General features: G+C 41.2%; 1 protein-coding gene and 2 long non-coding RNA genes across 4 annotated transcripts; 2 read left to right on the forward strand and 1 right to left on the reverse strand.

Moving 5' to 3' along the window:
- The first annotated feature begins 5702 nt into the window (after positions 1-5702).
- On the forward strand, positions 5703-7321 carry LOC145450908 (uncharacterized). 2 transcript variants are annotated; one of them, XR_013918631.1, is made up of 3 exons: positions 5703-6300; positions 6608-6781; positions 6870-7321. It is a non-coding gene; the product is annotated as an uncharacterized LOC145450908 (long non-coding RNA). The 2 variants fall into 2 exon arrangements; XR_013918630.1 differs by having other exon boundaries at positions 5703-6781.
- Positions 7322-8274: 953 nt separating this feature from the next.
- On the forward strand, positions 8275-8959 carry LOC145450907 (uncharacterized). The gene is made up of 2 exons (XR_013918629.1): positions 8275-8531; positions 8812-8959. It is a non-coding gene; the product is annotated as an uncharacterized LOC145450907 (long non-coding RNA).
- A 2759-nt stretch (positions 8960-11718) lies between these two features.
- LOC145449954 (uncharacterized) lies at positions 11719-13215 on the reverse strand. The gene has a single exon (XM_080328395.1). The coding sequence runs from the start codon at positions 13213-13215 to the stop codon at positions 11719-11721; it is 1497 nt and encodes a 498-aa protein (XP_080184521.1).
- Between the last annotated feature and the right edge of the window lie 839 nt (positions 13216-14054).

Here is a 14054-nt window from a genome sequence, read left to right on the forward strand (position 1 = left end):
GGAGTAACAGTATCAATATGAGTGGTATATTATTTTTCCGCGAGATGCACCAATCTTCTAAGCATAACTTTTCAAAAATTTATCATGTCATAGAAAAGTTGGTTTTTACGAAATCGAAACAAATGTACTTCGATTATCACGACAAAGGAATTGAGATCAACGCAGTATTTCGAAGTGGTATGTTCAGCAATCGCTAAATATCAAACTGTGCATACAACTCGGTTAGGTAAACGACACAGTTACAAGTCGGATGTATTCTTGATGTACAGATGGCAGTCTGATGATGTAAAGCTCAACCACTCCAGCGATTCGAAACAATTGTACTTCGATTATTATGATGATGGAAATTACGATCAACGGAGTATTTCGAAGTGACTGTGTATCGTTCGGTATGTTCACCAATCGCTAAATGTCGGTTAATTAAACGATACAAATGACAGCTTGATGATGGTAAAGCTCAACCACTCCAGTGTGTTTATTACAAAGTATTTCCCGCAAACAAAATATCGAATGTCGACCTCGGCTTCATTAACCAAGTGAGTGAAAATTGTTTTCGTTTGGGTGGATATGATTTGTACTTAGAAAAACGACCCACAACGATTAAGCGGCGCTGTTTAATATCCAATGAGTGTGTGAAATTTCTTAGGGGTTTGATTTAGCTAGTTAATTGCCGGTGATTCAATCACATACAAGTAACGTCTTTTAGTGACAGAGTATTGTGATGGTATTTACTTTGACGAATGACAATGGGAAAATTTCCAATTTCTCCTCTGATCGTGTGCGTTGCGCAAATAGTTCTAGTACGCATTCAGTGAACATCAGACAAATTGACAACGAATTTCAGTAGTTTGGTTAGATGATGACAATTATTCTGGAGGTTCAAATCGATATCACTACTACGAGCAGCAATACAAAGATATTTTCTGTAGATTTCAGTGTAGCACATACTGTGATTTTATTATTGACATGAGTTTGTATTAACCAAGTCTGTTGAATAGGACGCATCGGTAAAGGTATTACAATTGCTTCTGTGCTGATCAAAACCTTGAAGTGTAGATCTATAGACTTCACAATGTTTTTTTTTTACATTTAGCACATACAATGGTGGGTGTGAAAGGGTTAAATATTGATCACACGATTCGAACGATCCTGGATTAATTTCCTGATCAAAAACTTTCCGCACATGCAAGTCCTCGTTTTACAAATCGATGCGTTAATTAAAAATATCCCTGAAAAGTTTGTTGATATCACAATAACCAACACCGGTGTAATTACGTCATGATTCAATAATCAAGTCATGATCGACTATTACAAATCTCGTATGTCAAACTAAAGTATCAATCCTTATGATTACATCATGATAATATTCAATATAACACCTGCGTTCGATTGTAAGAAATGAATTCTCAACTACGTTGGTCAGACATTCAAATATCATATACTCAAAACATATGTTAATCTCAAGTTGCGCGCACCGAGTAGTAATTACTTTTGTCTTACAAAATATATCGAGTAGTAATTACTTTGTCTTGCAAAATAGTAGCGACTTTTACAGTTGAAAAACAAAAGACGCGTCGTAGGGATATGAATACAACCGAGCTTGCTATGGATTTTGGATTGTAGTGATTACTGGCGTAGTCTTGGCTACTTTTCATACGGATACTTTTTGTTTTGGTTGGGTGAGTTACAAACGGATTGACTTTAAAGGTTTTTGTATTTTACTCTTTTGTTGATGGCAAGATGTTGAAATGTTGAGATGTCATAGTGATAGTATTTCTGAAACTATCTTTGCCAAACGGAAAGTCCGATCGCGAATATAGTTGTAATATTTCATGACTTGTTTCAAATCAATATGCGTATAATTTCGAAATGTGACTGGGTGAAAGTTGGAAGTTATGTTTGTCAATCTATTTCAATTCAGACTATGTCAAAGTCCTAATATTTCATTTTGGATTATCTGGATTTACCTTTAGTACATCCTGCGAATGGATTCCGATGCGGTACTTTAACATTTTTGATAATAATGACTCAAGGATTTTCAATCAACAATACCTGAATTTTTTGGTAATGCTAGAGTTGGCAAATGATTAGTTGCGTGTTTTTTGTTAAGTGTTTGATTTCTCAGTATTGAATATAATTATTGTACGTGCATACTTGTGATTCTTGATTCTCATTTAGCTAGTTGGTATTGATTCTATAGGTGTGAAACAGCGGCGCGGAATGTGCGAATAATTCGATGCGACTGAATGTTGGTGTCAGTAATATTCAGGGTACGTTCGATTCAACAAAAACGCGTTAAAGGGATTTGTCAAAGGATTAGAGTTGTACCGATTTAAAACATTCAGATACGAATCAACTTGATTTGTGTAGTGAGTTTCATTTCAAGTTGATAAACTAACACATTGATTGAATATTTTCATGGACCTTATCACGCAACGAAAGTCAGCCACTATTCTGGAGGCGTGAAAGATATAGCGATCGCGGGCAAGTGACAAATTGTTGGTTTTCGAATCACCGCCTGCGACGGTTCTGTGACAAACTAATTACCGAAATATTACCTTGTGAGCGGGTAAGAGGGATTGCTATGTCTGAAGCATTATCCGGTGAGTGGTCGTTGGATTTTAAAATTATATCACAGCCTTTTGAATAAGCGTTCACTTCACAAAGGATTAGGGTTAGAGCGGAAATAAGTGACAATTTGTCGCTGTTCAAGTTACCGACACTGGCGGTCTGTTATTCGTTACTTAATAAATCTTACGAGTGAAATCAAGTTCCGTGCCAAACTATCAAAATATTACCTTGTGAGCGATTGGTATGTATGTAACATCAAGTCACGAATGATGGCTATGTCTGGGACATTATCTTGTGAGTGATCGTAGCATTTTACAAATATTTCACACCTTTTTGAAGTGTTAGTTTGTGTGCACGGTTATTGTTGGTATTGGAATCACCGTCTACGCCGGCTCTGTGACAAAATAATTACCAAAATATAATTCTGCGAGTGATTCCAAGATTTTGTAAACTATTCCACACCTTTTTTGCTGAAAGTACGACATGCCGCCGCGGTCTATACCCGAAAGTACGAATCATCGCCGCACCCAGAAGAATAACGATATATCATTGTCGCACTCACCGTAAACGTTGGGATTACTTCAAATTGGTCATATATAATAATTTGGGATATACACAATAACTAAGTACCAATCACGTGATACATATTTAACACCGCGCGAGAGATGCCTTTACTCGAAAGTACGAATCACCGCCACGCCCATAAGAACACATGGTGAATCAGAAGAGACTCTGTAAGAATACACGACAGACGAATCACCGCCGCAGCCTATACCTTCAAAATACGACTCACCAACACGGGTATTTCAATACGATTCACTGCCGCAACCTATACCTGAAAGTACGAATCACGACCCCGAGTTTTCAATACGAGTCACCCCCGCAGCCTATTCCCGAAAGTACGAGTCACGACCACGAGTTTTCAATACGAGTCACCGCCGCAGCCTATACCCGAAAGTACGAATCACGACCACGTCCATAAGAACACATGGCACCTCACCGCCGAGAGGGGGGGGTCTGAAAGTACGAGTCACCACCACGAGTTTTCAGGCACCTCACCGCCGCACCCATAAGAGCCCCAGGCACACCCAGAGCGATCTACTATACTACTAGCATGCTTCTGAAGATTGTCGGTAAATTGATACGCTGGTAAATGGGAACGGGCGGTTTTAATATCGAGGTGACGATGGTTATTTGTGTTAGGTACACTTGCATATACATGACAATCAACTATTATGACAACGTGGCGTTTGATAGATTTATCAGAAATCCGTAAGTTTCGGAACCGACTATTGATTCCTATTGCGAGAGATCGAGATAATGTAATGGTTACGCGCCCGGCTTCTTAATCGGTAGGTCGTGGGTTGGATCCCCGGCTGGGTCAGACCATAAACTCGAAAACTGGTATCCGCAGCTATCCTGGTTGGCGCTCAGCATCCACGGATATGATGGAGGAGAACAAAACGGTGGTGCAGACTAGGCGACGCCACGGTCGTCGTATCGCATCTCCGTCGTCAAAGCATCTCGATAGTGCAGGCGAAAAAAATATCATCTCCCCCCCCTCTCTCTCTCTCTCTCTCCCTATTGCATGACGGACGAGTGGAACTTTTCCCGTGTCCATGTATTGTAATATTTTGATATCACTTCGTTAGTTTGTGTGAGGTCGTTGAAAACAACGCATGGATTGTTCTCGTACTTCAGGTGCGTGCCTGCAATCTACGAGCGTGACTTATCAGATATCATCCGTATATCCCGGTGGTTCGCAAACTTTTTAGACATGCCTCCCTCTTGATGAAAGTGAAAAATCCCCCCCCCCCCCTTATCGTCACACCAAAAATATTGAAAAGAGTAACCAAATGTTTTCAATCCCAACGGCATGGCACGGCACTCGATGACTGATGAGAAAATTCTCTTTGATATGAAATTCTAACTATACACAGAGCAATAATTATGAGCTGAAGGTGAATCGCGCCGAGCGAGAAAAAAAAATCAGTCGACTCTTTGTCAAAAGCAATCAATGGCATCTCGTAGCATAGAGATAGTTTAGAAATTTTGGAGTTTAATCCCTTATATTACCCCACTTGAAATTACCCAAAACGTACCTATGGCCATAAGCTAAATCAAAAACCATTGGCACGGACCACGTGTCATTCAAACTTGACACTTTTTACGGGACAAACAACTTTTCTCTACGCGTCGCAGCTGTTCGGCAGAGAATATTTCAATTGAGTACTTTTGGATTGCCATAAAAAGCACTTCCTAAGGATGGCATTCTACAAAGTATGTCCAATTTGAGTATGCTCATATTGGCTATTTCGGTGTTATAAGCCACTTTGATTCAAGTCTTTGTTTCTTAGATTAAAAAGACACATTATACATGATATATGATATGACCTGAGAACAGGGACGGGCAACATACGGCCCGCGGGCAGTTTCCCGTCTTACATGAGAATGTGACCCGCGGCCGCAGTCCGCCGGGATTCCCCACTGCTTGCTTACTTCTTTAAATGTTAGTGACTGTATGTCAGGGGTCGGCAACCTTTTGCTAGTCGCGGGCCAAATTTCGGGTGTACAACTTTTTGGCGGGCCAGATTTTTTCTTAGTACTATTTTACGCTCACTTCGGTATATTATCCTACATTGCTGCAATCTCAATCATACCAATCAGAAGACACATGTATTTACACTTCAACAACACAGAATAATTGTGACAATTAACGCGGCTTACTTTGTGACAGGTTTTCAACTTCTGGTAACAAGTCAGATGAAACAAGAATCAGAGCCTATTCAAAATTGATAAATTTCGTAGCACATATACAAATGTAGTGTTGGTACTAGGTTTTCTCTCCTCCAGTATAGGAAAGTGAACATAATTTTCTTTGTACTGTTGACATTTCCAGAGACACAGAGTTGTTTTGAATGCGCCTCAACATCTCATGTATTTAGTTGTTTTCCCCCTGAAGTTGCAAATTAAATTTGTTCAGATGTGACGTTAAATGTACCGGGGAAGCAAGATGAGATACCATTTTTCGATTACAAGATTGTGAATCGGCGATATTTGTGTTTTTGAGGAAAGTTGCTATTTCATTTCTCAGTTCATACACTCGAGTAAGCATAGCTGCTCGACTTAAAGGTCAACTGCATCTAAAAAATGACTTCGTCTTATTTCGTACGTTATGTGGTTAGGAATATGAATAAAATAATAAAAATTCAAATTACATGATAGTTTTCACGTAATTTAAATTATAAATCGAAAAGCTGAAAAACGGATATGAAATCATTCAGCTATGAAATGACGTCATGTGAGTGACACGACAAAAGTCCTGGTATAGCTCAGTGTAGTAAACAGATAGTTATTCGTGTTGGGATTGATTTTGATACTGGATTTGATTGTGAATATGGAAGGTATGAAGAAGATGAGGCACGGAGGCACATCTTGTGTCGCGTATGGTGGCTCAAATACGCGATATTCGGTACCCAAAGTGTCTTTTCATCGCTGTCCAAACCCTATTGCTGGAGAGGATTATGAAGACTGTGAAAGTGATATCCAATCCCTGTCAAGATAGCTTCCACCCAACAGAGTTAGATGGCGAGTCAGAGTGAGTACTTGAACAGTGTAATCATATTTGTACCAATCTTCACCAAGATATTGATTTGCAGGCATTCAGATTTAGAGGAATGTCTGGAGAATAGCAAGATCCAGTTTGTGATTGTGGACAGAAAGAAGCTGGTGAGCATTTTTCAACATTGTCCAATGTGTCAATCAGAGTCGGACGTGCAAGAGTCTGGTTTAGGTAGCACATTGAGAATCAAGCAAGACTGCACAAACTGCTCATACTCCAGATTTTGATTTACGGGTAGTGTAGAATGTAGATGCTGTTACATCCTTTAAAGATGAAATAGCCTACTTCACTGTATCAAAAAGAACCAAACTGCTCCATTCAGCATATATACATGATACATATAGGCCTAAATTTAAGTTACAATGAATAGCATCTTTGATTCTGTTGTTTACCGTTATGATAATCCATTTTCAGATTCATTGGCATATGACAGGATTTGCGATGTTCTCTACTCCACGCGAATGAAAAATGACGTACGCCATCTATCGCCGAATGGAAACACTGCTGGAAGTGAATCATTCAATGCCCTCCTCAATCATTTCTGCTCAAAGTTATATCACTACAACCATATTTCAGTCAAAAAGCCAGGTAGGTACCTTGCAGTTTCTCGCCTATTCAAAACAACCTATATAAGATTTTGGCATAACTAGCCTCATCAATTATGCATTTTTTGTAGGATGCAGTTGGCAATCCTGCATTTCAATGAAAATTGCTCGAAAACTCAGAAAATGTCGAAAGAAGGAGCACCGCGGTCAAATACCCGAAGTACAAAAATGGGGAATGTTCGGTCCACAAGATACTTGAAAATTCAACATTTGGTAACTGCCGTTGATCTGACTGCATCATAAGATTTCGTCATATTGTTATGCATGATCTAGAATACTGCAATGAGCAAGCGAAGAAGTTCAAGCACTCATCAGAACTGGACCAGAAGCTGTTGAGTTGAGCGACTGTGCTGAGACCGTTCCACCTCCTCTGACCAGCAGCATAATCAAAATTGGAGAGGAAGCGAAGCTATTGCCTGACATAAAACCCGATATGCTTTTCTGCCTGACACAGTAGCTATTTTGGTCGATTAGTTGTATGCGTTTATTATTTGTAATACAACTGTACAGTGTACATTCACAATGTGGCGTTACTGAACTGGAATCCTTTGTAAGTATTTGACGTAAATTTTGTTCGGACAGCAGTAACAACGCATGCAGGCAGGATTTTCCGCTGGTTTTTGCCACAGAATCTCCATACCCAGCGAACACAATTTCTGTAGGCAGTATGTTTCAACTTCCTGAAAAGTAAAAACAGGTGTATTAGTGCGAGAAAAGTATTTGGCAACCGAATCAGAGACTCATCCCATATTCATGCATCGAACTCGATGTTATTATTCTGCAGCCATATTCCTGTCGATATCCATAGTAGGACATCTCCAATACGTCAACGTCCAGACACACTGAATTGAATCCTGGCAATTCTGTGATACACTTCAATTCTGTCAGTAACTCTCGGAACCTCCTTACAGCACAAACTTATCAAGATGTCAGATATCAAGATACATGACTGAAACGAGCTATTACACGACATACTATATATACAACTGTATTTCATGTAGTCTCGACGAGCGGCTTGCCCTGAGCAAGCTATAGGCTGATCATGACCCATCATCATGAAGCTGCAAGGGGTTCCACTGACGTGGGATCGAGCGCATCAACACCTGAACCAATCAAACATTTAAACGGTAATTTTGTAAGTATGTGAAAAAATGATACTTACATTCGACATCCGAGTACTCGGATTCAGTCTCAATATCACTTGACAAATCCGATACAATGGAAACCTCGGCCATAACTGACTAGAATAAAAACTGCGAGAACACAAACAGCCGCTGTAACCGGTGTTGACAATATGTGTCACTCACTTGACGTCACAATGCACCTTCTGCTTTTTCTGTAAACATGCCAATATTGGAACTTTCAGTCAAAATTACGGCAATTTCCTATTGAGTTGAAACACGGAAATTCGGTAATTTCGTTATGAAAAAAAAATCTGAACATGATTCCGCAAAGTTGTTATGAAGATGCAGTTGACCTTTAACTCTTTCGACGCCGAGCTAAATTTGACGATTGTCTTCAAAACGCCGCGATTTTCACCAAATAACCCCAATTTCAACCGATCGTAACTTCGTCGCTACCTTAGCTACCGAGACGTACCTACGTCCGTATTGTGGCCGCGAACGATATCTATCTAATGATGCGTAACGTGCCTTGATTGATCCTGTCGTGTTGCTAGGACAGGCTTCGGTACGAACTGAAGTTTGGCTGATTTCAGGCGCGCTGCTGCCAAGGTATGGATTTTGTTGGTGTTTCTATGGTACTTATAGATTAGCTGTGACGTTGTAAATTTCACAGAATATTCTTATTATATTATATATTGATAATATATCATCCTTAAATCGTTAATTCCTTTTCAATGGCAACGCGGAGGTTCAGAACCGTCGTGAAATACTGCTGCCGACATGATCTTCGGCCGTCGATGCTTCAAGATTATCATTGTGACGTCAAATCCACAATAATGGCTCGAAAATTTGACTTTTGCTAGTACCGGTACTCAAGTTTGTTTTTCAGGCGCAGTAACATACCGACGGAGCCCATTTGTGTACGATTACAAGCAACGATCTGCACAAAAACATCATTATTTGTCTCCGTTGAGTCCTCGTCATCTCCCGACGCAATTTTACGTTTGAAAAACTCGAATAAATATGTATATATTGGTGTGAAGTCTGTGTTGTCGCAGTACATGTACTGACTTGGTGGCTTTAGTACAGTGGTTCCCAACCTTTTTTCACCCACGAACCATTTGGAGGTTTTATGCAGTGCTCGCGTACCACCTACATAAGTTGCGCGCGCTGAAAGCGGTCAAAAAATGTTTCAGTCCCCATGCGCGGCGTAATAGCAAATACTACTAAGCTAGATATTATCAGCCAGGGTAAATGGGATGCATGGAATTGTTTTATCACCACCAACCACAAGAACATAATAAATAACAGCAAACAAAAAACGTCAATCGTTTCAATGCGATGGCTGCTTCTGCTTATTTTCCACTAGCTCAGCGGTTCTCAAACTTTTTTAGACACGTCCCCGTTTATGATAGTGAAAAATTTCACGCCCCCTTTATCGTCATATCACAAAATGCAACCAGAATGCTAGCAATCCCAACGAATAATTTGATGGCATGGAAGGCAATGACAGTTGATAAGAGAATTCTCAAATACGCTATTAGGACTATACACATATAGTAAAAACAATGAACAACTGCAGTTAAATCGCGCGAAGCGCGAAAAATATTTGCAGTTGGCTGAAGCTTAGCGCCTCCCTTCAAATGTTGCTTTCACGCCCCTCAGTTTGAGAACCACTGCACTAGCTGGTCGATGCGTGACATATGTTTGCTCACAACGCATCGACAGTCACGCATGGGCGCAACAAGTCGGTTTCGTTTCTTCGACTTGATAGTCATCAGAGATGAAAATCCTTGCTCGCACTCCCACGTAGAAGGGAAAATTAGCAGCTGGGGAGTGAGAATTAAGCTGGAGTCGAGTACGAGGAGGCCATGCTAAGCCTGAAGTTTATTGGAGAACAATCTTTGTGTTCAACCCCACCTTAACTTATAACTCCCTTCCGTCGAAAAAAAAAACAGAATCTTCTCGCGTACCACCTGGAAGACCTCCGCGTACCACTAGTGGTACGCGTACCACAGGTTGGGAACCACTGCTTTAGTAGATCCGTATATTAACTTAACGCGCGATGTGTCGCTAAAGATTGGTGATAATGATGTAAAATGTCTTTAGGTATTGACATCTGTTGAAAATCATTACCGTCGTGGAAATATATATCGAATAAAGTTACTATTCCGTACAGGTAATCCAGCGAAATTGCCTCTTAGTAGCAAGTCTTGAATTTCGAATTCATTACCGCACAATGCCCCGACTGCCATGGACGCAAAACGGCATGTCAGATTTTCGAGACAAAAATACGCTCTCTCGATTTAGCGAACATATGGGGATACGCGGCGTTTTGAAGACAATCTCTAGCGAACATATGGGGATACGCGGCGTCGAAAGAGTTAATGAGAGAACATGACAGATATAGGCCTGCATGACATCGCCATATTGATTCTCTGCTTCTAGTAACATCTGGCGTAACTGATTCAGTTAAATGAGACAAAAATCATATTAACAGTTTTCACCATTGTGGCCAAGAGACTATTCAGGTTTTTTGTCTTGGCACACAATGCCTTCTGGAAAATTAAACTATAGATAGGCCAACTAACATACGGAGGCTAGTTATCTATAATTGAACAGTTTGAGATTCCGTCATTGCGTTTGAGATGTTCCAAGCGTTTTTGAAGCAAATGAAGGACACCTTTATTGTCACACCCCGTTAGAGTGGTGAATCCTTTAAAAAAGTATGGAACACTTTCGGTTGCGAGATACACCTGATTGATAAGCACTGATCCAGTCTAGTCTATCTCCATCTCCTACTTCAACCACCTTCCTTTTATGGCGTAACACTAGACTAATACGATCTAGGCTACTATTATATCGTAGCAATGCCGCATTTTTTTCATGCAGTGCTGCATTGCAGAATAAAACTCATTATGAAACGGCGAGCCGTATTCTTGTGATAACTAATTTTCATGTCGCGGGCCGGACGATTTCGCTTGGCGGGCCGGATCCGTCCCGTGGGCCGTAGGTTGCCGACCCTTTCTGTATGTTATCATATACGTGTGTGCGCAGCGTGTAAGAGTGGAACTTACGCGTAAGCTTGTCGAAACGAGAAGACTTGCATTATCGGCATTCACCATGTACCCAAGCCTAATGAATTGATATCTTGATAAATTTGGGTGTAGTCGCAACCCGCAGATCGCGCCACAGGGTGGATTGAAATATCTGGCTGCTTATATTCCCTTTCGGCACAGAGAAAAAGACTCGCTCTGTTGGTGCGTGTTTTCTATTAAAAATGAAATACAATAAGCATTGGCAAGTACGTCCTAGGCAAATCAAATAAAAGGCATCTTACTTGACAATGTGTCTTCCGGGTTTTTTAGTCTATTTTATTCATAGATTTACTTTGACTGTAACGAGACATCAAAACAGTGAGACAATGAATGAATTAACCTAACTAAACCCTAGTCTAGCAATGCAATAAACCTAACTATTCCTATTCTATTAACTGAACTAATGCCAAAACGATCCTACCACTAACGCGCGTGCACTAAACAGTGAATTGCATCACGATACGTCAGACCTAGTTACCGCTGTGAGGTAACAATGACACTGAGTCCACTTCCTTGCTCGGCGGGAGTGTGAAGGAGCCACAGCGACACCTTAGGGCCGTACGGCGGCTACATCCTGGCCCCTTGGAAATTCAAAATTTGTTCCGAATTTGGAGATTTCCACACATACACACACTCACGCAGTCAGCAGGTTTCAACGAACGAAATGGCAATTAATCAACGAAATCAGAACACGAAGGTTACTGTCTCTCCTGGAGCAGGACAATTTCAGTTATGGGACGGGTATAAATGGACAGTTTAGTCTGAACCGTAACTGACCTAACGAGTCCTGATTTATCAGGATATGTTTGAATGATTCGTCCCAGGAGCCACTGGTTACGTGGCAAATTATCGTCTACGATCATCACGATATCATCTTTTTGGATGTTGCGCACACCTTTATTCCATTTCTGTCTGGTTTGCAAGAGTGGGAGGTATTCTCTTCTCCATCTTTTCCAAAACAAGTCTGCGAGAAATTGAACTTGTTTCCAACGCCTACGCGAGTAGAGGTCTTTGGAGTCGAAAAGACCAGGAGGTAGTTGTGGCTCGCATTTAAGAAGCAAGAGTGTGTTGGGTGTGATAGGAGTCATGTCGAGTGGATCCGTGGACACGACGGTGATGGGTTTGTTGTTCATGATGGATTCGCATTCACATAACAGCGTTACAAGAGATTCTTCATTGAGCCTTTGTTGATTACAAAGAGAGTTCAGTATTTTACGCAGTGTTCGAATCTGCCTTTCGAAGACGCCTCCATGGTGAGAGGCAGCGGGTGTCTGAAACATCCATTTTACATTTTTCTGTAAGAGAGCATTGTTTATCTGATTCTGATTCCATGCTTTAATTCCTTCCTTCAGTTCTTTTTCTGAAGAAGTAAAGTTAGTACCATTGTCACTTCGAATTTCCATTACCTGTCCTCTCCGGGCAACGAATCTTCGGAGAGCGTTGATGAAGGAGCTGGTGTCCAAAGAGTGAGTATGTTCTATGTGAGTCGCACGAGTTACCAGGCATGTGAATAAAACTCCATACATCTTGACATCGCTTCTGCCTCGGCGTACAAGGAAGGGCCCGAAGCAGTCACAGGCCACATATGTGAATGGGGGTTTATCAGGAATGAGGCGATTCTGCGGCAGATCGGTCATTCTTTGTGATTCTGGTGGACGCTGCCTTTTTCGACACGGCACGCAGTCGGCCAGCATTTTTCTGATAAGATTACTGGATTTAATGATCCAGTATTTTTGACGAAGTTCCGAGAGCACATATTCTCGGCCACTGTGACCTGTCTTCTCATGAATGTGGCGGAGCAGAAGTGTGGCAACTGGACTTTGTCGCGGGATGACGATCGGATGTTTAGCGTTGTAGCTCAAAGGAGCAGACGAAATCCTGCCACCAACGCGAATCACTTCGTTGTAGAGGAATGGATGTAGCTTGTGTATAGTGCTACCCTTGGACAGTTGGTCCTTTGTTGATAAGTCGCTGATTTCGCGATGATAGTAGGTTTTTTGCTCGTGTTTAATAATTTCAGTCTCAGCATTTTCAAGTTCTTCAATACGCAGAGGGTCCACGTTGATGGACTGTTTCTTGGCCTTTGATCTCAAATTGTGTTTATAGCGCATTATCCAAGCAACGATCCGTTTCAATTTGTACCAGGATGAAGATTGCGATAATGCGCGGGGGACAATATCGTCGTTTGGTACCATTACAGAGTACGATTTTTTGGTTACCTTGATTTCCAGGTCGGTGTTGTTCTCATTTTCGAGGAAGTCAGGTTGTTTGGGCCATTCAGATTCTGGCTTCGAGAGGAATTGTGGACCGTTTGTCCAAGCAGGGCAGCAGGGGGTGCCCCCGTTTGAGAACCACTAGTGTAGGCCTAGCCCGTATATTCCTTGGGAATATTATGACCACCCCCTGTTACACGCAAGTCGCAAAGCACCACAATCTGATCCCCTCATCCACGAACTCTATCCGCGTCACTATAGTTTTAGGTCCATCGTGGTGGGGGATAAGCATAACTGTGATTGCGAAACGATTCTGGGCTAACTTCAAACAATTTCCAACGTGATTTCGCTGAATTGGACGTGGGAGAGAAGTGCAGGAAGAATGTTGAGTAATGTGCATATGTTTTAAAACTACTGACGTTGCAATGCCGGAACTTATGTAGACGGGGGTGGTTAACCATTTCGGTAGAAGGGTCAAAAGCAATTTACTAACCCATTTCGCGGTCCACTTGAATGTTGTTTATTTTATTTTGTCGTCCGATAGGAGTACAGTAATCCTTAGTGGGTAAGGGAGAAAACAAAACTTGTCTTACTGCGCATCACTATCGATAACACTGGCCAACAAAATATTCATCATGTTGAATGAGTAGGATCTGAGGGTAAATCGTGGGCGTGGAGCTGGAAATGGCATTGTTTTCTGCAGATTGGCTCTATTTTCCAAGATATCACCGAATTGTGTACGTTTTTTAAAATTTCAAACTAGACAACATTTTATCCTAACAGCCTATGTTAAATGTTTTAGTAGGTTCGGATGTACTGAA

This window comes from Botryllus schlosseri, chromosome 11 (assembly GCF_051294905.1).
Source record: "Botryllus schlosseri isolate E-star chromosome 11, Bs_hap1, whole genome shotgun sequence".
Lineage (NCBI taxonomy): Eukaryota > Metazoa > Chordata > Ascidiacea > Stolidobranchia > Styelidae > Botryllus > Botryllus schlosseri.